The 25,516-nt window shown below is 40.6% G+C and overlaps 3 protein-coding genes across 3 annotated transcripts; all 3 read left to right on the forward strand.

Annotated features, from left to right (window-relative positions):
• Window positions 1-1,020: 1,020 nt before the first annotated feature.
• Window positions 1,021-4,133, forward strand: LOC145909508 (coadhesin-like). Its single transcript, XM_082996897.1, has 6 exons — window positions 1,021-1,099; window positions 2,650-3,172; window positions 3,407-3,492; window positions 3,555-3,699; window positions 3,819-3,949; window positions 4,126-4,133. Exons 1-6 carry the CDS (start codon window positions 1,021-1,023, stop codon window positions 4,131-4,133), a joined length of 972 nt encoding a protein of 323 aa, XP_082853023.1.
• On the forward strand, window positions 3,629-6,888 carry LOC145908001 (uncharacterized). Its single transcript, XM_082995172.1, has 8 exons — window positions 3,629-3,699; window positions 3,819-3,949; window positions 4,161-4,394; window positions 4,654-4,783; window positions 4,990-5,112; window positions 5,448-5,576; window positions 5,958-6,100; window positions 6,410-6,888. Exons 5-8 carry the CDS (start codon window positions 5,070-5,072, stop codon window positions 6,539-6,541), a joined length of 447 nt encoding a protein of 148 aa, XP_082851298.1. The 5' UTR covers window positions 3,629-3,699; window positions 3,819-3,949; window positions 4,161-4,394; window positions 4,654-4,783; window positions 4,990-5,069; the 3' UTR covers window positions 6,542-6,888.
• An 11,345-nt stretch (window positions 6,889-18,233) lies between these two features.
• Window positions 18,234-25,502, forward strand: LOC145909509 (coadhesin-like). The gene is made up of 5 exons (XM_082996898.1): window positions 18,234-18,382; window positions 18,862-18,961; window positions 21,594-21,644; window positions 24,683-25,077; window positions 25,409-25,502. The coding sequence occupies exons 1-5, from the start codon at window positions 18,234-18,236 to the stop codon at window positions 25,500-25,502; spliced, it is 789 nt and encodes a 262-aa protein (XP_082853024.1).
• The last annotated feature ends 14 nt before the right edge of the window (window positions 25,503-25,516 follow it).

Genomic DNA, 25,516 nt, shown 5'->3' on the forward strand with positions numbered 1-25,516 from the left:
AACTTTAAATTAAGAAACGTTTTGCTTGAACATATGCCCTACTCACACATATTTCGCACAGCGTTTGTTTCGTGTGATAGTGGATGAAAATCTAGTTTGTTTTGGATTAATTCGTATGACATGTTCCAACAGATTAGATTGATAAATTAGTTGAAAAAGATTTCTGATTTAGGAACAATCCTTAACCCCGGCCCCATTATCTCACGTTTGGACCAACATTGTCCAATTTATCCGATAGTGTTGATTTAAATAGCTCATTTGACACCTGTATAACCTAGCATTTTTATTCCATAATATGTTACAGCACGTTTGCGTAACGCTTCTAATTTCAAGTATGGCCCTCTACCCCCATCATGTGGCCAGTCGTCGTCAAGAATTTTGTTCACAAAATTCGTTCACAAAATTCGTTTACAAAATTTCAATTTTGTTTCCCACCATTACATAGGTACTGATGAGTGTGAATGACATTTTTGGTACGCAGAAGAGCCGATATTTCTGTGTATACAGTGGAAACCAAATGCCACCATGTCCTTGAGAGCTGTATAGGAATAACTGCACCAATTATTTTTCAGGAACGTGCGACCCTCGTCATGCTGTTCAAGTTAGTTTACCAATATTCTCTGTAACATTCCGGCTCTCAAGATGAAGCAATCCGACCAACTTTAGGCGCATCGTCACAAAATTTGGTTGAGTGCGTCGTCGGTAGTCGAAAGATTGAAATCGTTATTCACGACATTTAGATATTTTGATGGGTTAATTTTGTGTGTGATAAGCGAATATACTTTTGCTGTTCCTCCTGCGTTAAGTTTAGTTTGCGTTTGTTCTTTCATCAAGAAAAATATATTACGTTATCACTGTAAGCAAGTACTATCCGTTATGTAAACATACCACCATTCATTTTCAAAAAAGTATATTAAGGTTTTGCTGGCTATGTTCTGTTAAGATTTATTCAACCGCTTTTAGCTTTAAGACATTGACGAATGTAGCGACCCAGAGAAGAAACCTTGCACCGGTGATTACATGGAATGTCAAAACACAGTCGGTAGTTTTCAATGTACTTGTCCTTCCTACATGGGCCACCAGGATGGAAACTGCATAGGTAAGAATTACTTTGCAAATTTTATTTAGGTATTTGAATAATTTGGCATTAACGTTAAAATTTAGGGATCAACGCAAACATAATCCTATAATGTAAATTGATTTAAAATTTTCTAGAGACGGTACAAGTACAAATCAAACAACATTGATGATTAATTCAATTGTGTTACACGCATATATTTACCATTGGTTGGTATGCTTTACAAATGTTCAATTTTGCTTTACAAATGTCCAAAAAACTTAAAAACAACCTATTACAACCTTGTTTAAAATGATCAAACTTAGTTAAATATTGACCTACACGTATGTTGCTTGCAAACTGACGTGAATCATATGTTGTTGTAGCAACATTCGTATTGGATTCACTCCCAACTGGCATGTGACAAACTTTCGGTTCAGAACTTCCGCCAAACTTTGCGTCGAGAATGAAGGAGAAAAACAAAGTACCATTAGCGCCTGGCAGAACCAGAATTGAAATGTTGGCGCTTTACGTGCTTTCAGGAAACGTGGCGGACCTACTGCTTTATTTGCTGCCGTGCAGGTACTAGAATTTGTATGGATAATGATTGTTCGGATTTGTTTAATGGTCAATTGATTTGCTCAAATTAAATAGTGGTTAAATCACAAGATTTAAACGACTTAATTGCATATTTACACATTTTATATTATCATAAATTACGATTTCTATGATATGAAATCTTTCATATACAAGTTACATAGGTTCATGCAGCCCTCTGTTATGTTATTGTGTATTCCACTACCTTTTATGCCAACTGTAACAGCTTGTAATTTTGTAAGCCATGATATGTAGTGCTTTTAACCAATATATTGTATAAGGTATACAAAAGATTGGCAAATTCAAAGACGGAAAAGTTGACAAATCCGTCTCACGGTGAAGACAACGGGATAAAACCGGACGAAATTAATGACAAAGATCAAAGATCTTAAAAGTCTGACAGTGAAACTTTTGACATTGAAATTTTGCACAACATCACAACAACACTTAAATTCGACCTGCTACCTAATTGCTCTCCTCGTGTGTGCGTGCACTCGCCAAACTTAAATTCACAACGATTTACCAAAATACAATCGTTCGCTGCATAAAACAAACGAACAAATTCTTGCTATTATTTTTGTTTTATTTGTTTCGTTAATTGCATAGTGATTGTTGATTTTCTTTTGTACACACTGTAAAACTATCAAGGGTCAGTTTAGCGGCCCAAGGTCCTTCTGTTCCATTTATCGTGTTTAACTGTGCCGAGTTTTTATTGTTTTCGGATAACGACGAAAATAAACTGAATTGAATTGAAATTCAATTGAAATATGAACCAACATGTGTTGTTTGCAAATAAATCTTTGGTATATTTTTCGCCCATTTCGTCATTTTTTTACACTATTCTTTCAAACCAACCGGTTCGTTCGACATTTACTGAAAGCTACAGTGTGGTATTGCTTTCATTACAAATCATGAATCGTCCTCATTCAAATCAGGGAATATTATCATATTTCGCATCAAGTTTAATATACACTATAACAAAGAATTTTACGCAGGACCAACCGAGCAGTCGCAAAGATGCAACACCCAATGTTGCCCGGTTAACTGCCAGTGGGGACAGTGGAGCAAATTTAACGACTGTCCTGTTGAATGTGGTAACGGTACACAGTTTCGCAATCGACGTATTCTGTTTGCAGCTAATTGTGGTGGACAAGCATGTATGGGCGAAGATACCTCGTCACAATTCTGTAACACTCACTGCTGTCCCGTCGACTGCACATGGGGAGAGTGGAGGTACTTCGGCGAGTGTTCAGTCCCATGCGGTGGAGGCCAAAAACACCGCCAACGCCAAGTTTCTGTGGAGCTAGCGTGTGGCGGACGATCCTGCAATGGTTTAGTTGTTGATTCAACACCGTGTAACACACACCCATGCCCTGTGGATTGTGTTTGGGGTAACTGGGGTGTGTGGAGCAACTGCAATGTTACCTGCGGTGGTGGATCCAGGTTCAGATCAAGAAAGGTTGACGTGGAAGCTCAATATGGGGGATTCGAATGTGAAGGTCAATCATATGAGTCAGAGTAAGTGTTTATTTATTGAATAGGTTTATGGTGTTTGGTTCTTGTCATATTTAAGTGGGAAGGTGGTGATTTGCCAACAACATAATATAATTTCGCTTATTTTTGTGTTGATAACAGATACCACTAAACATGTTTTTTTCTCAGTCGTTAAATTTTCCGTTCCACGTTCGGTAAATCTAGTAAAGTTCATCGCTCATTGCTTCTTTCTGTAACAATAAAAAATTTTTTTTGCAGAATCTGCAATCAAAATTGTTGCCCAGTCGACTGTGTCTGGAATAATTGGAGTGTTTGGACAATCTGCTCCAAAAAGTGTGAAAACGGTTTGTAGTGATATGTATGATTCCTAGTATCGACTAAAAATAAACAAAATATTTTTTTAAAGGAACGCAGTCAAGAATTAGAAGTGTCAGCGTGAGGCAAATTTGCGGTGGTTCCCCTTGCTTTAGCAGCTTCACGAAAGAGAGAGCGTGCAATGATGTTTGCTGTCCTGTAGATTGTGTGTGGGGCCAGTGGTCAGCTTGGGGAGAGTAAGTATTGATTTTGGATGTTGTATCTATCTAAATGATATCAAAGTGATTCTTTTTCCGTCCGAGGCGATGTATAAATTAACAGTAATTATGCTAAAAACTGGTTGATAATTTGGCAGATGCAGCCAAACTTGCGGCACGGGCTCCGAGGTACGGGTAAGAGATATTCACTTGAACAAGACCTGCAACGGAGCGGATTGCACTGGTGATAACAGGAATGAACAAGAATGCAACTCTCAGTGTTGCCCAGGTAAGCTGTCACGGAATATTTAAATAGCACCTCAGAATCTCGTGTTAAATGTTTAGCGGCCAAACTCTTGTTTGAAAGATTTGGCCAACAACACAATACGAACTCTTTATTGTTATGTCGTATTACATTTGACTGTGTCTAAAAGTTGCTGTTAGAAACCGTTATTGACTAATCAGATCCGTAACTTGAAGGATAAATTTTTATTTTTAAGTGGACTGCATTGTTTCGAAATGGGGCAACTGGAGCTCTTGTCTACAAACATGTGGTGTGACGAACAATATGGTCAGGAACATATCAGTGATCACTAATAACACGTGTGGTGGGAAGGAGTGTCCAAACCTACAGGAACTCCAGGGTTGTGAAGTTGTTTGTTACAATGGAGCCACTGCGACTACTACAGGTTGTTTATGCCAACCTGGGTGGGGCGGTCTATGCTGTGATCAAGGTAAGTTTAAAATCAACGGTGTTAGCTGTGACTTAGGTAAATTACATTGAGCCAAATATTACTAAAAGCTAAAATATTTCTGAAAATACATTTATGCAATGATTTGTAACTAATAGCCACCAGTTATGTAGAATATTACGTGGTTCATCGAGCAAATAAACATGTTCGTTCATTACAATGAAGAGGAAATGCAAATATCTAAATAAAAACAAGTGTATCAATGCAATGCTGAGAAAACTTGACAGGCGTGCTTTGGCAGACGTTGACGAATGCAGCCAGCCAGGAAGTACTTCATGCCGGGAGACGTCGAACTACGTCAGCACAATAGGGAAATTATCGCTGCGATTGCCAGTCTGGCTATAGGAATAACAACGACTTGGAATGTGAAAGTAGGATTTTGGCTTGTGTTCCAATACTTTAAAGGAAGGGTCAGAACCTTTTGGAACTGATCACAGTAGATTTTATTTTTACAGTTTGTTACTTGGTGTCATAGGAATTTAATGTGTTGTTTGTGCTACGTGCGACAAATAAACCAACATTTTCTATGTTTAATGTTATGTCAAGTTAATAATAATTAATGACAAATTTGTTTTAGACATCGATGAATGCACAGAGCAGATTTCCAATTGCCATCAAAACGGTCGATGCGTTGACACTGAGGGGAGCTTCCTTTTCATGTGCGAGCATGGATTTTCAGGAAATGGAACAGTCTGCTCAGGTATATCACAACTGATAGAACATTATGACATCCATAAAATAATTTTTAATTGCTTTGTAATACTGTTTATGTACGATTCGATCAAATTCGTCAGTGGGAGATTTTTGCTTCATTCAAACGTGTTTGCTTGTTCGGTGACTGACATTGTAAACGTGTACTTAACAACACATATTACCCTCGAGTTTAGTTTGCGTTTGTTCTTTTACGTTGTTATCACTGTATGCAAATAGAATCTGGTATGTCACACCTATGGCACCAGTCTTTTTTAAAATGTTTTATTAAGGTTTTTCTCTTTGACTTAAGTTATAATTTAATCAACCACTTTTGCCTTTAAGACATTGACGAATGTAGCGACCCACAGAAGAAACCTTGCACTGGTGATTACATGGAATGTCAAAACACAGTGGGAAGTTTTCATTGTACTTGTCCTTCCTATATGGGCCTCCAGGATGGAAACTGCGTTGGTAAGAATTACTTTGCAAATTCTCATTTAAATATGCGAATAATTTGGCATGAACGTTAAAATTTACGGAGCAAAGCTAACATAAACTAATGCAAATAGATTAAAATTTTTAGAGATATTACGAGTATAAATCAAACAGCATTGATGATTAATTCAATTGTGTCACACGCATATATTTACCATTGGTTGGTTTGCTTTACAAATGTTCAATTTTGCAACCTAAAAACAACCTATTCCAACCTTGTTCAAAATTATCAGATTTAATTAAATACTAGCTTACACCCGAGTTGTTCAGAACTGATGTGGATCGTGTGTTGCTGTTGGAACGAAACATTTGTATTGGATTAACTCCCAACTGGCATGTGACAAACTTTCGTTTTAGAACTTCCGCCAAACTTTGCGTCGAGAACAAAAGAGAAAAAGAAAGAACCGTCAGCGTCTGGCAGAACCAGAATTAAAATGTTGGCGCTTTACGTGCTTTCAGGAAGCGTGGTTGTCCTATTGCTCGTATTTGTTGCAGTGAAGGTAAATGGGGTATTTTAAGGGCATAAATATTACTTGAATGATTGTACGGATTTGTTTAAGAGTCAATTGATTTAAATACTTAAATTACAAAGATCACAAGGACCTTAATTACGTAGTTACTATGGTTATTGTTTCAAACCTTTATATTTTACCCTAATCATAAATTCTATACAAATCTTAGATACATATAGGTTAATAAAGCCCTCTATTATGTTACTATATATTCCAGTACCATTTTTGCCGACTTTAACAGCTTGTAATTTTGTAGGCCAGGGTCATGTAGTGCTTTTAACCAATATATTGTATAAGGTGCACAAAAGATGGGCAAATTCAAAGACCACATTGTTGATAAATCCATCTCACGATGAAGACGACGCGATAAACTTGGAATTCGATAACTCCGGTTTCGTTGCTGACGAAATTATTGACAAAGATCTTTAACGTCTGATTGTGATACTTCTGACAATGAAATATTGCTTTACATGTGTTTGTTTGTAAATGAACCTTTGGATTTTTTTCGCCTATTGCCTCACTCCTTTACCTTTTTTGTTTCTATATCAACCGGTTCCTTATCTACATAGACTGAAAGCTATAACATGGTAAAATATTACTGTAACTTTGAAGTGCATGTGGTATGGGAATTTTGAACAAAAAATAATTAAACTTTTGAATGATCATAACTTTTAACGCAAAAATAATAGCTCGATACGACCACTTGTTTCTAAGATACAGCTGATCAACGTTACGTTCAAACCGTTGCGATCATAGTAGATTTTTATTGCAATAAAACAAACACCACCACTAGTGAGTACAAGAGCCTTGTGGCTAGAATTTGGAAATCTCTATTCTTCTGGTTTTGAACTAATCAATCTTCCAATTTGTATATACAATTTTATTCCTAACAATTGGCAATAGGAAGACACAAGACTGGCAATGTTAACTTCAATGCTTTTAAAGTAGTATGCCCTACACCGGTCCTTACGGTGGACCGAGGCACACCGTGCGCTTGTCACACGATAGTAGTCAGACTAGAATGACCAACTGCAACGCAGACAGTCAGGAAAAGAGAAAACAAAATTACGCTGTCACATGAACTAGCATTTAACCATTCACATGGGACACCGGATATACTTTATAATTCAGCCTGGTAGATCGTTGCATAAACAAGAGCAGCAGAGGAATCATGAATGTTTACTTGCTTTATAAGACAATTGTTACCTGGACAGGGTACTTTTTGTGGATTTTGGTCTAGGCAGTTATGATTGCTAACGCCACGCATATTGTATTCAAAGATTACGACTTAGGGAGACGCAGACAAACAGTTATTTGTTTATCGCGCATTTAGTATTTATAGAAAGATTGTCGTTTTGTCCACTCCGGGCAAAATATTGGTAATGATGGGACCTAATAGGTCGATAGAGTGGCCATCTGTCTGCAGCTCACATAATTCATATTATTTGCTCCATATTTCGTATTTTTGGTAACGTGGAAGTAGGTTTAGCGCCTACACAAAATCGGTTGTTGTATAATACAGATGCAACAAATTACAAAGTCCTAAGAACGTTTGTGGCCTGAATGGACCAGCAGGCGTGTTTTTTAATTTTTGTTTTCTCAACCAGTGAAATGAATGTTGTTGAAGACATCATAGAATATAACCTATGGAAATCATGCACAAAGCTTGAAGTTTAATTTCCTGAAAATTTATGTACGTGACCAAAAATGATTAAATCGTCACTTTATGGTCTCGTGCGCGTCACGTTCAAGTCTCCATTTTAACTTTGCTTGATTGTGTGATTTGTTCTCGTGTAAGTTTCTTTGGACAATATTCAGACTCACCGATCAATAGACCACGTACTTGGCCAGATCAAATAGTGTTCGAAAACATTATGGTACGTCAAAGATATGAGCAACAGTAATGCTAACTTTCAAAGCAGGTTTGCATTTGCTTAACGTCCATTATTCAAAGTGGATTTTCATTGTGAGCCCTAGATGGTTTAAATCGTTTGTTTAACCAATGCTGCGACAAATTAAAATTGTTCTGTTTTGGCCTACGTTTTAAACGTCAAAGTTAAACAGTCGCTCAGAAAGCTATATTATCACGCGGTTAAACGTGTGGAACGAAAACTAAATACAATAAACTTAGGCTCATTAGGTTAACAGGCTTCGCAGCCCAGGTATTGCAGTATAGCTGGATCAGCCACTTATTTGCGAGATCTGAAAAGTCAAGCTTCCGGTGAGGTTTGAACTCACGACCCTAGGCTAGCCAGGCCAGCTGAGCTATCCCTGTGGTCTGCAATGCCTGGGCTGCGAAGCCTGTAAACCTGTTGATCTTGATACGATAGCTAATATCGCCAAGTTAGGACCTTCGCATTGGGGCAATCCTTCCAATCATGTAATTGCATGAAATATTACTACAATAAACCTAGAACGCAATTTAGGGACAACAGAAAATTATTAAACGATGCGCATATGTTTACAGATATTAGTTGGTGACGATTGTTTTTTTTTATTTTTATTCGGGCATTTGACGATGACCCAGGTTAACTTTCCAAAAATCACACAGGATTTAGCACACAAAGCAGTGAAGTTAAAATCGTGACATACAAGATGCGACAGCAATTATTCTTTCTTTGGTCACGTTGCAAAGCCATAGTAGCTTACGAAGTGGATATACGCAAGTTTCCAGGAATTTGTATGTCTAACTTTAGGTCTTGTCAAGGACTTTTTCTTTCTTTTGAAGCATATATTTAAGGAAATACAAAGCTAATAAAATCTTGGTTGTGTTTTTAAGTGTTTTTATTTTTGAAGCAAATGAGAAATATAACCCAAGCAGGGTCGCCAACCCCAATTTGGTAAACGTCCAGGTTACTCTGCACTGACGGATTACAGCGAAGAACTGGAGCCGCGCGGTCAAGGTGGCTGCATTTCCATTTATACAAGCTCCTGTAGCTCTGTTGGTAGATCGTTGGGCCTGGTTAGCCAAGAGTCGTTAGTTCAAACCTCACCGGAAGCTTGATTTTTCAGATCTCGCTACAAAACAGTGGCTGATCCAGCAATGCTGCAATACCTGGGCTGCCAAGCCTGCAAACCTAATGAACCTACGTTTATTGTATTCAGTTTACGTTCGCGTGATAACATAGCTTTCCAAAGGACTGTTTAAAGCGTAAGTCTACCCAAAACAAATCAGATTTGTCGTAACTTCGTTTGAAGCAACGAGTTAAAACAATCGAAGGCACACCATGAAAATCCACTTTGAATAATGGACGTTAAGCAAATGTAAACCTGCTTTGAACGTTAGCATTGCTGTTGCTCATATCTATCTGATCAAACTTGCCAAAATGTTTTCGAACACTATTTGTTCTGGCTGAGTACCTGGCCTATTGAGCGTGGAGCCAGAATATTTTCCATATAAACTTACAAGTGAAGCAAGCGAAGTTAAAATGGAGACCTGAACGTGACGAGCAAGGGGCCAGAAATATTTTAACGATTTAATCATTTTGGGTCACGTACATAAATTTTCAGGAAGTTGAACTTCAAGCTTTGTGCAGGATTTCCAAAATTTAATGATGTCAACGTTCATTACACTGTTCACTTGTTGTTTACTGTTAGTTAATCCCACATTTCCTCCCATTCCTACACAACTATAGCGCATTTTATGACGTCACACAATAATTATCTAGCTTTTGCACGATCACAGCGGTTTAAATGTAAGTTTGATCAGCTGTATCTCAGAATCTAGTGGTCGTATCAAGTTACATTTTTCGCGAAAATTATTTTACCACATTATAACTTTCAGTCAATGTCGATAAGGAACTGGTTGATATGAAAACATAAAAAAGTCTAAAGAGTGACGAAATAGGCGAAAAAAATTCAAAGATTTATTGACAAACAAACACATGTAAAGCAATATTTCAATGCCAGAAGTATCCCAATCAGACGTTAAAGATCATTGTCAGTAATTTCGTTAGCAACGAAACCGGAGTATTCGAATTTCAAGTTTATCGCGTCGTCTTCATGGTGAGACGGATTTATCAAACTTTCGGTCTTTGAATTTGCCCTATGATACCTTATACAATATATTGATTAAAAGCACTACTACATGACCCTCGCCTACAAAATTACAAGCTGTTAAAGTCGGCAAAAAAGGTACTGGAATAGATAGTAACATAATAGAGGGCTTTATTAGCCTAAATGTATGTAAGATTTTTATAGAATTTATAATTTGTATAAAATATAAATGTTTGAAACAATAACCATAATAACTACGTAATTAAGGTCCTTGTAATCTTTGTCATTTAAGTGTTTAAATCAATTGACAACTAAAGAAATCCGTACAATCGTTCTTTAAACTGCCCCACTTACCTTCATATCACGCTTCCTGGAAGCACGTAAAGCGCCAACATTTCAATCCTAGTTCCGCCAGGCGCTAACGGTTCTTTCTTTTTCTCTTCATCCACGACACAAAGTATGGCGGAAGTTCTGAACCGAAAGTTTGTCACATGCGAGTTGGAAGTGAATCCAATGCGGATGTTTCGTTACAAGAACAACAACATGTGATTCACGTCAGTTTGGAAGCAACATGGGTGTAGGCTAATATTTAATTAAGTCTGACAACTTTGAACAAGAACCGTATTAGTAATAAAAATGCAGGGTATACAATATATTCTTGGGACATGCTTCTTTATCCATTTCAGCCCATCTGTCTACTTTTGAAGAACATATAGTCAACAACACGTTTCAACTTTTAGAAGTTGTGGTTTTGTGTTGCCAGTAGTTCAGTAGTGCGTTACGTCATGATTGCAAACCAGACACAAACAAATTAGTTTTAAACACGTGTTTTTGTGCGTAAGTTTGTTGATAAAACCAATTTTGTCTAGTGGCTACTGTGACCATCAGAGGATATATTAAAAAAGTAAAAGAAAATTAAACCAGAAAATCTACATATTTAAAAGATACACCTGTGGTCATTGCTTTTTTGATAAAAAACAAATTTTAAACAATTTTTTTTCTCTCCTTAAGTCAATTGACAAAGTCGACATTTACGAAGGTTGTGGTCTAATTCTCGTAAGATTAATATTTTGTGAGCATCAAATTGATTGTAACAGAATTTCAGCCCTCTCATTTCAAAGTTCATATACCGTGGTGACTCAGTTTTAGTCGTAATTCATTGTGATGATGTTAAACTCGGTTATAAATTCTCTGGAAATGTGTCAATTTTTCGGAGAATTGTTTTTAGCTACTAAAAAGTTGGTTGCTCATAAAAGTCGAAGCATTGTACGACGCTGCACGTCCGCCCGCCAATACCCATCAATGGTCCGCGACAGTCAATCTGTTACATATATAGCTTCTTCATGCGGTAAAAGACAACCTTGAGCACACAAAGAAATTTGTTAGGATTAGTCATTGATGGCATCAACAAGTGGATCCAAACCACTTCTACCTTCACATATCGGGGCAAATTAAATATCAACCAAATCCTAAACATATTATGTAGCAAAAGCGGTAAAAATCCCTAAAATCGTCGCGGCATTAAACAAAATAATACCGAGAATTTTGTGTAGAACTTGGTTAGTGACTTATCCGGAATTTCAACGTTGCCAGAGAAACGCGTTGTTGTTTCCAGAGATGTGTCATATATTTGGCTTCATTTGAGTTTCGATTAATAACTGAAATTCCGTATTTTTCTTTGACAAAAAAGATTCGAAAAAATTGTGACTCAATGTTTAAACTATTTAAAAACTAACGCGGGCAAGTTGGTGTTTAGTTCATGTGTTTGAGTGTTCGAACGTTTATTTTAGCAATATTTTTCATAAATTTAAATCAGTAAAATTATGTTGAGAACTCTTTGCGTTTGTCTATGTTTGCTTGTAATTATTCACGGGACATCGGCATGGTAAGTACATACAAAATTTTATTGGTATTATTTGTACATTGTTTTTGTTCGTCTAGATGCAAATAAAAATCATCCAGGGGTTTTATAAGTTGAACTCTCCTAAAGCCGCTTATAATTAGTGCAAATAAACCGGATGATGAAAGTTTGATTGTTACTAGCATATACATCAAACGTAATTAGCTGATTTTGTACTTGTGCGGAGTGAGGTTATAGTAATGTTTCTGTACATCTAATTTTGCCATCAAATAGAAATAAGAATTTCAGCAAAATGTTCATTTGCAGGTTGTTTTGGAGTAGACGAAGAAGACGAAGATGCGACTCCACTCCTTGTCAATGGAGCTGGGCAAGCTGCTCACGACCTTGCGGAGGTGGAACCCAATCTCCCCGAGTAACTAGAACACAAGGAAGTTGCGGTTCCTGCAATTTGCCGAGCTCGAGATCGTGCAACAACCAGTGTTGTCCAGGTAATGAAATAAGAACCGGTTTCTCCTCGTTTGTTGTTGAGTAGAAAATAAAGTTAAGTTTGTTTTTGTTAAATGAAACTGGTCATTGCGTTTACCAAATCATGTTGTTGTGTTGGTACTTTCGCCAAAGTTATAACGAAACAGATATTAGCTGCATTCCTGGAATGCACTGTCACGACGTATCAGTTCACATCACAACAGTCTTGTCGCTGTCCAGACTATTCACATTGTGGTGACTTTGTAGTGGACATGGTTTCGTTAGGTACCAAACTATAGGTACAAACTCCCGGAGACGAACCACAGCAGAACACACTACGGCCAAACAACTGCTTGGGAGCCAATAGTGTTGTCGGCTTGATATTACGAACATCATTGGTTCGTTGCTTGTACATAAAATACAGTAGCTTTCAGTGTAATAATTATAATCTGCACTGTGAGTGGCAGTTAGTATAACTGTTTGAGAACATTTGTACCTTTTGTGGTACCGTAATTCAAACTCCAAATATCGCATTACCACTGTTATTGTCATGATTGTTTCAGTGAACTGTTATTGGGCATCTTGGAGGAGTTGGGGAGGATGCTCTGCGAGCTGTGGAAGTGGGATCAGAACACGGACCCGAGGATACGGCCGAAGTGCTAGTTGCGGAGGCAGTCAGTGTCCTGGGAGATCAATTATGTCGGAGACTTGCAACACAAAATGCTGTCCGGTGAACTGCGCCTGGGGTCCTTGGGGATTGTACGGATCATGTTCCGCCAATTGTGGCGAAGGAACGCAGTCTAGATCTCGCTCTACAACAAGATCCCATTCTTGCGGAGGTTCTTGCTCTGGGTCTTCAACTTCGTCTCGCTCGTGCAGCAAACCTTCACGTGAGTTAAAACCGTTTTAGCATCGAACAAAAAATTTCAAGCAATCAAATTAAACACAAGTTACACGTTACATTGCACGATATCCCCGGTGGCTAATATGATTAAAGATTAAAAAACTGGATCTATTTAAAAGCCAAAGTCCCCTGACAGGCTGTCGATCGCACACCATATCGTTATAGTTATATATTAAATTCCACAAAGTGTTGACAGCTCAGATGTTTGAATAAGTTAGAGAAACTGATGATGCCTTCTTAGGCGAAATATATCTTTCTCAAGAAAAATCCTTCTGAGCTGTCCACATATCGCTTTGTGGAATTTAATATATAACTCCCCAGTGACTAAATTTTTTTTTGGTTTTAGTGAACTGCACTGTATCGGATTGGGAAAACTGGGGCGATTGTCCACAAACATGTGGTGTGACGATCAACAAAGTCAGGAACAGATCAGTGATCACTAATAACACGTGTGGAGGGGAGGAGTGTCCGACCCTGCAGGAAGTTGAGAGTTGTGAAGTAATTTGTTACAATGGCGCCACTGAGACTGCTACGGGATGTTTATGTCAACCAGGGTGGAGCGGTCTTTGTTGTGATCAAGGTACATATTTTCTGTAGTAAAAACCGTATCTCCCTAGCTATTTCCCTCTGGTTATAACAACAGTGACATACATCGTCACTGTTTGGTTTTCCAGACGTTAACGAGTGCACCCAACAAGGAAGTAGTTCATGCCCCTTGAATTCAATCTGCGTCAACACAGAAGGAAGTTACCACTGTGATTGCCAGTCTGGCTACCAGAAAAACGACGATTTTGGATGTGAAAGTACGTCAGCAGGAAATTGCGGGATCGCAGCAGATAACAAGGACATGTCCAAACAAAATTAAAAAAAAATTTTCTTTCTGTCAACACTAAACTTTACATTATAATTTTCATTGCATATTTTCACATTTTTCGCCTATAATACTCATATAATATTGTTTGTTCCAGATATTAATGAATGCGATGATCAGAGTGTCACATGCCACCAAAACGCACAGTGTATCGACACTGATGGAAGCTTCTACTGTTTGTGTGATGAAGGGTACACTGGAAACGGTACTCATTGCTCAGGTAAATGACCACGCACTTCATCTCCTCTTAATGTAGACAAACATTGAAACACATAAAAATTTAATTCTACACATATTAGGCATTAGGTTACATGGGTAAAACGTTACAATTGCGCTACGTTGATTAATAACCGAAACTTACTTTTATAGAAATAAACGAGTGTGAAGCGGGCACTGATACTTGCCCAGACAACAGTGAATGCGTCAACATTGAAGGAAGTTATACTTGTCCTTGTCTTCCTGGCTTCGTGTCCCAAGGCGGACAATGCTCTGGTTTGAATTAATGAGAAACGTTTTTCACATTTGTCTTACGCGCCAATCAACAATAAAACTGTGTTGGCCATAGATAATTATGCTATGAAAACAAAAAACGTCTCAAATTTATTCACTCATATGTTCCACGTGTAAAAAAACCCCTTCTCAGCCATTCTCATTTTCAAACATGTAAATTGTGTTAAACCTATTGAAGTTTATGTAGCCTTTTGTTCTGAACATCGATCTACAGATATCAACGAATGTACCGAAGAAACCGCTAATTGCCACGTCCGAGCAATATGTGAAAATAAGGTTGGGTCGTACGATTGTCGATGTGTTGAAGGTTTCGAAGGGGACGGCAGGACCTGTGTTGGTGAGAAATAAACAAACATGTTTATTTGTTTTTTTGTCGTACACATTGATGACAAGTCTTTCTATGACCCAAATTTGATACGTGGGTATAAAGAATTAAGAAGTTTCCAAATTAAAAGAAAACTTTAGTTTAAAAGCTTTTATGAAAATTTCTAAATTTGTAATAGGAATTGTGCTGATTTTGGCGAAGATGCGTGTCCAGATAACGCCGTGTGCGCTGATTTGCCTGAAGGATTTTGGTGTGAATGTAATTACGGAATCCTTCAGGCAAATCAGCGCACACGGCGTTATCTGTTGCTTGTGATGTTAAGTTAGTTAGCCCACCATATATGAGATTCAATGCTGCACCATTCCTAATGATTCTTGGCGAAAATTATGTGAAGATATCAACGAATGTGATGACGACCCGTGTACAGTAGACCACATGGAATGCACAAACACGGTTGGTAGTTACGTATGTGCTTGTCCTGAGCACATGGAATTGGAGAGTGGAAGCTGCATCGGTAAGAAACTGTTCGAAAGTTAGATTTTCTGTGAATGTTTGTTGGTATTGTGATTGCCAAAACTACGTCAACATACTTTGTACAGTGTTGAAATATGTGCTTGGTAAACTTCTCTGTAACGTAAACAACAGGACTTAACACGATTCAGCTGAAAACAAGCTCAGTGTTTCCTTGTGCGTAAACTCACGATTTCTTTTTAGAACTTCCGCCTGACTTACTTTAGAGAACGTGTGATGTGAAGTCTGGCCTTTAAATGACAACCCGGAAAGACCCTACGTTATTTTTATTATTGCATCTCATATGATTTATCATCCATAAATACATCTTGAAAGAGTTTTAAAGTAGCGTGCCATTATCTATCTATCGATTTTAGTTTAAGAAAACCTATTAAGCCAATTGAAAAACTCGAACGCTACGCAATTTTATCTCTCGTATTTCACAGATCATATATCGCGATGACACAATTTTCATCATGGTTTATTGAGACTAAGTTAAACTCGAGAATCAAATTGTTGGAAATGTAACTATATTGACGGAGAATCGTTTTCAGCTGCTTTTCGTTCCAACATTTGAAACGTCTGACACCAGTTTTTTCTGTAGAATTACGAACATTAATTTGAACAACGTAATCAACAAATTAAAAAAGCACTCACGATTTTTTAAAAAAAGTCGTCGTTTTTATATAGTTTTGTAGTGAAACTTATTTTATTGTTAAATTTTCGGTAAAATCATGGATCACAAAGCACGTTTTGATCGTAAAATACATTCCTCAGCTTATAAAAAGTGTTAGCAATACCCAGTACAAAGTTGATTGCTCAAGAATAATCGAAATATTGTTTGCTGTATTTGAACAATAGCAACAGTTTAGTGCGATTTTGGGTCGATGAACCGATCTTGCACACCGGGATTCGAACCCCAAGTGATCCTGGCCACGAACATCGATCAGGATTCCTTACTGGTATATGGGTCGGGGGATAAAGCGATGTTATTGGTCTGCGAACGTTAACGTTTTACATATGCATAGAGCGATGGCTCCTTTATGCGGTCATTTTTGTACAATATGTTGACTATTTTGCACCAGAGCGTAAAATATGACTTGTTTGCAAAAATTTCTCCCTCAAACTCGAGCGCATGTGTTTCCACTTTAGACAGAATGCTACGTGTTGTTAGGTGCCAACAACTTTTTGCTTTCTTAATTTTTCGGCAATGGCAGGGGGCGCTCGCGATTAGGCAGCTCTGTGCACATCGTGTTGATATTTTCCAACTGATTAAGTTCTGGAATTTCTATGTACAAATTCTGTTGCATCAAAATCTGGTGAAGTTTTAACAAAAAAGATCGATAAAAGTAGTGTTTAACAAACGGCTAAACATACTATGAAATAAAAGCTGTAATAATCTCTAAAATAGGATTGCAAAAAAATAAATAATACCAGAAATTTTGTGTAAAATTGTTCAGTGTCTTGGAATTTCCGGAATTTTGATTTTGCTAGAGCAATTTAATGTGCCGTTGTTTACAAAGATGCGTCATGAGTTTGGCTTCATTTGAATTTCACTTCCTTGCTCTTCAATCTCGCTTCCTTAATTGCTCTAAATGCTTGACTCATCCTGAAAACTCTTCAAATTAGCGCAAGCACGCTTGTGGTTCGTACATTCATTTGAGACCAAATAGTGTTGAAACGTTTATTTTAGCAAAACTGCAGAAATTTTAAGCAGCGGTAGTTATGCTGAAAACTCTTTTCGTTTGTTTATGTTTGCTGGCAATTATTCATGGCTCATCGGCATGGTAAGTATGTTTGTTGTTGTGCGGAGTGAGGTTTGTGATGTGTTTGTAAATCGAATTTTGCCGTCAAAAAGAAATACAAATTGCAGCAAAATGTTCGATTTACCCCAGAATTTGGACTTCTGCAGGTTGTTTTGGAGTGATTGTAGCACCACGCCCTGTCCATGGAGGTGGGGAAGCTGCTCACGACCTTGTGGAGGTGGAAGAATGTATCCAACAATAACTCGGAGTAAGGGAGAGTGCGGTTCCTGCAACTTGCCTTACTCGAGATCGTGCAACACCCAATGTTGTCGAGGTAATGAAACAGAGAATAGGTTTCTCCTTATTTGCTGTTCAGTGGAAAATGAGGTTAAATTTGTTTTAAATTTATGAAACATATCAATGCGACTACAAAAAAACGTGCTGTTGTGTTGGAACGTAATAGCGATACAGATATTAGCTACAAAGCGTTGTGCGCATTGCTTCGACCTACCAATACACATCAGTGCAGTTGGTGACTGACAACAGTCTTATCAGCTATAAAGAGAGGATCTCACTTTGCAGTTTCTTTGCGCTGGATGTCGCTGCGTTAAGTCCCAAACGAGGTACGAGCGGCTAGAGACAAACTGTATTGGATAATACCATCGCCAAGCAACTGCTTGGGATCTAATAGTGTGGCCGGCTTGGTATCACGAACATTATTGGCTCATTCCGTGTACATAATATACAGAAGTTGGCAATTAACAATTATAATCTACACTCCGAGTGGAAGTTAGTAGTACTCTTTATGAACAAATGTACTTTGAATTTAACTGTAATGAAATTTTGTAATAAAAAAATTCAATCTCTGAGTTTTAAGATATCGCATTTCGACTATTATCATCATGATTGTTTCAGTGAACTGCTATTGGGCATCATGGAGGAGTTGGGGGTGGATGCTCTGCGAGCTGTGGAAGTGGAATCAGGACACGGACCCGGGGATACGGCCGGAGTGCAAGTTGAGGAGGCAGTCGTTGTTACGGAAGCTCAACTTCGTCACAGACTTGTAACACAAGATGCTGTCCGGTGAACTGCGCCTGGGGATCATGGGGGCGTTACGGTTCATGCTCCGCCAATTGTGGCGGAGGAACGCAGTCTAGATCTCGCTCTAAAACAAGATCCCATTCTTGCGGAGGGTCTTGCTCTGGGTTTTCGTATTCTTCTCGCTCGTGCAATACTCACTCTTGCCCTGTGAATTGTCGTTGGAGTTCATGGGGTGAATACGGGACATGTTCTGTCTCTTGCGGAGGGGGGACACATGTTAGATCAAGAAATATCTCTGTAAGTTCCAGACATGGAGGTTTAGCTTGTTCGGGGCCATCGAAGTCTTCAAGTAGATGTAACTCTCAGCTTTGCCCTATCAATTGTCGTTGGAGTTTGTGGGGTGAATACGGGACATGTTCTGTCTCTTGCGGAGGTGGAACACAGGTTAGATCAAGAAAGATCTCTGTAAGTTCCAGACATGGAGGTTTAGCTTGTTCGGGACCATTAACGTCTTCAAGTAGATGCAACTCTCAGCTTTGCCCTATCAATTGTCGTTGGAGTTTGTGGGGTGAATACGGGACATGTTCTGTCTCTTGCGGAGGGGGAACACAGGTTAGATCAAGAAATATCTCTGTAAGTTCCAGGCATGGGGGTTTAGCTTGTTCGGGGCCATCGAAGTCTTCAAGTAGATACAATTCTCAGCCTTGCCCTATCAATTGTCGTTGGAGTTTGTGGGGTGAATACGAGACATGTTCTGTCTCTTGCGGAGGGGGGACACACGTTAGATCAAGAAATATCTCTGTAAGTTCCAGGCATGGGGGTTTAGCTTGTTCGGGGCCATCAACGTCTTCAAGTAGATGCAACTCTCAGCTTTGCCCTATCAATTGTCGTTGGAGTTTGTGGGGTGAATACGGGACATGTTCTGTCTCTTGCGGAGGGGGGACACAGGTTAGATCAAGAAATATCTCTGTAAGTTCCAGGCATGGAGGTTTAGCTTGTTCGGGGCCATCGAAGTCTTCAAGTAGATACAATTCTCAGCCTTGTCCTATCAATTGTCGTTGGAGTTTGTGGGGTGAATACGGGACATGTTCTGTCTCTTGCGGAGGGGGGACACATGTTAGATCAAGAAATATCTCTGTAAGTTCCAGGCATGGAGGTTTAGCTTGTTCGGGGCCATCAACGTCTTCAAGTACTTGTAACTCTCAGCCTTGCCCTACAGATTGTCGTTGGAGTTTGTGGGGTGAATACGGGACATGTTCTGTCTCTTGCGGAGGGGGGACACATGTTAGATCAAGAAATATCTCTGTAAGTTCCAGGCATGGGGGTTTAGCTTGTTCGGGGCCATCGAAGTCTTCAAGTAGATACAATTCTCAGCCTTGCCCTATCAATTGTCGTTGGAGTTTGTGGGGTGAATACGGGACATGTTCTGTCTCTTGCGGAGGGGGGACACACGTTAGATCAAGAAATATCTCTGTAAGTTCCAGGCATGGGGGTTTAGCTTGTTCGGGGCCATCGAAGTCTTCAAGTAGATACAATTCTCAGCCTTGCCCTATCAATTGTCGTTGGAGTTTGTGGGGTGAATACGGGACATGTTCTGTCTCTTGCGGAGGGGGGGGGACACACGTTAGATCAAGAAATATCTCTGTAAGTTCCAGGCATGGGGGTTTAGCTTGTTCGGGGCCATCGAAGTCTTCAAGTAGATGCAATTCTCAGCCTTGCCCTATCAATTGTCGTTGGAGTTTGTGGGGTGAATACGGGACATGTTCTGTCTCTTGCGGAGGGGGGACACGTGTTAGATCAAGAAATATCTCTGTAAGTTCCAGGCATGGAGGTTTAGCTTGTTCGGGGCCATCAACGTCTTCAAGTAGATGCAACTCTCAGCTTTGCCCTATCAATTGTCGTTGGAGTTTGTGGGGTGAATACGGGACATGTTTTGTCTCTTGCGGAGGGGGGACACACGTTAGATCAAGAAATATCGATGTAAGTTCCAGACATGGGGGTTTAGCTTGTTCGGGGCCATCGAAGTCTTCAAGTAGATGCAATTCTCAGCCTTGCCCTATCAATTGTCGTTGGAGTTTGTGGGGTGAATACGGGACATGTTCTGTCTCTTGCGGAGGGGGGACACACGTTAGATCAAGAAATATCGATGTAAGTTCCAGACATGGGGGTTTAGCTTGTTCGGGGCCATCGAAGTCTTCAAGTAGATGCAATTCTCAGCCTTGCCCTATCAATTGTCGTTGGAGTTTGTGGGGTGAATACGGGACATGTTCTGTCTCTTGCGGAGGGGGGGACACACGTTAGATCAAGAAATATCGATGTAAGTTCCAGACATGGGGGTTTAGCTTGTTCGGGGCCATCGAAGTCTTCAAGTAGATGCAATTCTCAGCCTTGCCCTATCAATTGTCGTTGGAGTTTGTGGGGTGAATACGGGACATGTTCTGTCTCTTGCGGAGGGGGGACACGTGTTAGATCAAGAAATATCGATGTAAGTTCCAGGCATGGAGGTTTAGCTTGTTCGGGGCCATCAACGTCTTCAAGTACTTGTAACTCTCAGCCTTGCCCTATCAATTGTCGTTGGAGTGTGTGGGGTGAATACGGGACATGTTCTATCTCTTGCGGAGGGGGGACACACGTTAGATCAAGAAATATCTCTGTAAGTTCCAGGCATGGAGGTTTAGCTTGTTCGGGGCCATCAACGTCTTCAAGTAGATGCAACTCTCAGCTTTGCCCTATCAATTGTCGTTGGAGTTTGTGGGGTGAATACGGGACATGTTCTGTCTCTTGCGGAGGGGGGACACACGTTAGATCAAGAAATATCTCTGTAAGTTCCAGGCATGGAGGTTTAGCTTGTTCGGGGCCATCAACGTCTTCAAGTAGATGCAACTCTCAGCTTTGCCCTATCAAATGTCGTTGGAGTTTGTGGGGTGAATACGGGACATGTTCTGTCTCTTGCGGAGGTGGAACACAGGTTAGATCAAGAAATATCTCTGTAAGTTCCAGGCATGGAGGTTTAGCTTGTTCGGGGCCATCAACGTCTTCAAGTAGATGCAACTCTCAGCTTTGCCCTATCAATTGTCGTTGGAGTTTGTGGGGTGAATACGGGACATGTTCTGTCTCTTGCGGAGGGGGGACACACGTTAGATCAAGAAATATCGATGTAAGTTCCAGACATGGGGGTTTAGCTTGTTCGGGGCCATCGAAGTCTTCAAGTAGATGCAATTCTCAGCCTTGCCCTATCAATTGTCGTTGGAGTTTGTGGGGTGAATACGGGACATGTTCTGTCTCTTGCGGAGGTGGAACACAGGTTAGATCAAGAAATATCTCTGTAAGTTCCAGGCATGGAGGTTTAGCTTGTTCGGGGCCATCAACGTCTTCAAGTAGATGCAATTCTCACCTTGTCCTATTGATTGTCGTTGGAGTTTGTGGGGTGAATACGGGACATGTTCTGTCTCTTGCGGAGGGGGAACACAGGTTAGATCAAGAAATATCGATGTAAGTTCCAGGCATGGAGGATTAGCTTGTTCGGGGCCATCAACCTCTTCAAGTAGATGCAACTCTCAGCTTTGTCCTATCAATTGTCGTTGGAGTTTGTGGGGTGAATACGGGACATGTTCTGTCTCTTGCGGAGGGGGGACACACGTTAGATCAAGAAATATCTCTGTAAGTTCCAGACATGGGGGTTTAGCTTGTTCGGGGCCATCAACCTCTTCAAGTAGATGCAACTCTCAGCTTTGCCCTATCAATTGTCGTTGGAGTTTGTGGGGTGAATACGGGACATGTTCTGTCTCTTGCGGAGGGGGGACACACGTTAGATCAAGAAATATCGATGTAAGTTCCAGACATGGGGGTTTAGCTTGTTCGGGGCCATCGAAGTCTTCAAGTAGATGCAATTCTCAGCCTTGCCCTATCAATTGTCGTTGGAGTTTGTGGGGTGAATACGGGACATGTTCTGTCTCTTGCGGAGGTGGAACACAGGTTAGATCAAGAAATATCTCTGTAAGTTCCAGGCATGGAGGTTTACCTTGTTCGGGGCCATCAACGTCTTCAAGTAGAGGCAATTCTCAGCCTTGTCCTATTGATTGTCGTTGGAGTTTGTGGGGTGAATACTGGACATGTTCTGTCTCTTGCGGAGGGGGAACACAGGTTAGATCAAGAAATATCGATGTAAGTTCCAGGCATGGAGGATTAGCTTGTTCGGGGCCATCAACCTCTTCAAGTAGATGCAACTCTCAGCTTTGTCCTATCAATTGTCGTTGGAGTTTGTGGGGTGAATACGGGACATGTTCTGTCTCTTGCGGAGGGGGGACACACGTTAGATCAAGAAATATCTCTGTAAGTTCCAGACATGGGGGTTTAGCTTGTTCGGGGCCATCAACCTCTTCAAGTAGATGCAACTCTCAGCTTTGCCCTATCAATTGTCGTTGGAGCTTGTGGGGTGAATACGGGACATGTTCTGTCTCTTGCGGAGGGGGGACACACGTTAGATCAAGAAATATCGATGTAAGTTCCAGACATGGGTGTTTAGCTTGTTCGGGGCCATCGAAGTCTTCAAGTAGATGCAATTCTCAGCCTTGCCCTATCAATTGTCGTTGGAGTTTGTGGGGTGAATACGGGACATGTTCTGTCTCTTGCGGAGGTGGAACACAGGTTAGATCAAGAAATATCTCTGTAAGTTCCAGGCATGGAGGTTTAGCTTGTTCGGGGCCATCAACGTCTTCAAGTAGATGCAATTCTCAGCCTTGTCCTATTGATTGTCGTTGGAGTTTGTGGGGTGAATACGGGACATGTTCTGTCTCTTGCGGAGGGGGAACACAGGTTAGATCAAGAAATATCGATGTAAGTTCCAGGCATGGAGGATTAGCTTGTTCGGGGCCATCAACCTCTTCAAGTAGATGCAACTCTCAGCTTTGTCCTATCAATTGTCGTTGGAGTTTGTGGGGTGAATACGGGACATGTTCTGTCTCTTGCGGAGGGGGGACACACGTTAGATCAAGAAATATCTCTGTAAGTTCCAGACATGGGGGTTTAGCTTGTTCGGGGCCATCAACCTCTTCAAGTAGATGCAACTCTCAGCCTTGCCCTATAGATTGTCGTTGGAGTTCATGGGGTGAATACGGGACATGTTCTGTCTCTTGCGGAGGGGGGACACACGTTAGATCAAGAAATATCTCTGTAAGTTCCAGGCATGGAGGTTTAGCTTGTTCGGGGCCATCAACGTCTTCAAGTAGATGCAATTCTCAGCCTTGCCCTATCAATTGTCGTTGGAGTTTGTGGGGTGAATACGGGACATGTTCTGTCTCTTGCGGAGGGGGGACACACGTTAGATCAAGAAATATCTCTGTAAGTTCCAGGCATGGAGGTTTAGCTTGTTCGGGGCCATCAACGTCTTCAAGTAGATGCAACTCTCAGCTTTGCCCTATCAATTGTCGTTGGAGTTTGTGGGGTGAATACGGGACATGTTCTGTCTCTTGCGGAGGTGGAACACAGGTTAGATCATGAAATATCTCTGTAAGTTCCAGGCATGGAGGTTTAGCTTGTTCGGGGCCATCAACGTCTTCAAGTAGATGCAACTCTCAGCTTTGCCCTATCAATTGTCGTTGGAGTTTGTGGGGTGAATACGGGACATGTTCTGTCTCTTGCGGAGGTGGAACACAGGTTAGATCAAGAAATATCTCTGTAAGTTCCAGGCATGGAGGTTTAGCTTGTTCGGGGCCATCAACGTCTTCAAGTAGATGCAATTCTCAGCCTTGCCCTATAGATTGTCGTTGGAGTTTGTGGGGTGAATACGGGACGTGTTCTGTCACTTGCGGAGGGGGAACACAGGTTAGATCAAGAAATATCTCTGTAAGTTCCAGGCATGGAGGTTTAGCTTGTTCCTGCTTTTCGATGTCCATAAGAAGTTGCAACACCCACCCATGTCCAATGCATTGCATCTGGGGAGCGTGGAGCGAATTTGGAAAATGTTCTGTGAGTTGTGGTGGCGGAAATAAGATGAAAACAAGATCGGTGCAAGTAAAAGAACAACTTGGTGGCACAAAATGTGCGGGCGAAACATTCTTTAACCAATCCTGCAACACTCGGCCTTGCCCTGTTGATTGTTTATGGGGAGAATGGAGCAATTACGATAAATGCTCTGTAAGTTGTGGTGGGGGAACTCAAACAAAACTTAGGAAAATCGCTCGTTACGAAAGGCATGGAGGTTTAAATTGCACAGGACCAACCGAGCAGTCGCAGAGATGCAACACCCAATGTTGTCCGGTTAACTGCCAGTGGGGACAGTGGAGTAAATTTAAGGATTGTTCCATTGAATGTGGTAACGGCACACAATATCGCAATCGACAGGTTGTGGTTGCAGCTGACTGCGGTGGTCAAGGATGTTTGGGCGAAGATACCTCGTCACAATTCTGTAACACTCACTGTTGTCCCATCGACTGCCAGTGGGTAGAGTGGAGTGATTTCGGCGAGTGTTCTGTCCCATGCGGTGGAGGCCAAAAACACCGACAACGCCAAGTTTCCATGGAGCTCGCGTGTGGCGGAAAAACCTGCAATGGTTCTGATATTGATTCAACACCGTGTAACACACACCCATGTCCTGTGGATTGTGTTTGGGGTAACTGGGGTGTGTGGAGCAACTGCAATGTTACCTGCGGTGGTGGATCCAGGTTCAGATCAAGAAAGGTTGACGTGGAAGCTCAGCATGGCGGATTCGAAAGCGAAGGTCAATCAGAAGAGTCAGAGTAAGTGTTTATTGAATAAAAATGCATGGTGTTTGGTACTTGTCATGAGTGGGAAGGTGGCGATTTTGTGTTGGCACCAGATATCACTCAGCTTCCCATTTGTTAGATTCCCTGTTCCTAATTTGCTAAAAATTTACTGCTCATTACTTCTATAACAATAAACAATTATTTGCAGAATCTGTAATCAAAATTGTTGCCCAGTCAAATGTGTCTGGAACAATTGGAGTGTTTGGACGCTCTGCTCCAAAACGTGCCAGAATGGTTGGTAGTTATTTGGTATGCTTTCTGGCATAGATTGAAAAAAAAACGTAACAAAATTGTTTATTTGAAGGAACGCAATCAAGGTTGAGAAGTGTCAGTGTGACGCAAACATGCGGTGGTTCCCCTTGCAATGGCAGCTTCATGGAAGAGAGAACGTGCAATGATGTTTGTTGTCCTG

The sequence above is a fragment of the Ascidia mentula genome, chromosome 7 (assembly GCF_947561715.1).
Source record: "Ascidia mentula chromosome 7, kaAscMent1.1, whole genome shotgun sequence".
NCBI lineage: Eukaryota > Metazoa > Chordata > Ascidiacea > Phlebobranchia > Ascidiidae > Ascidia > Ascidia mentula.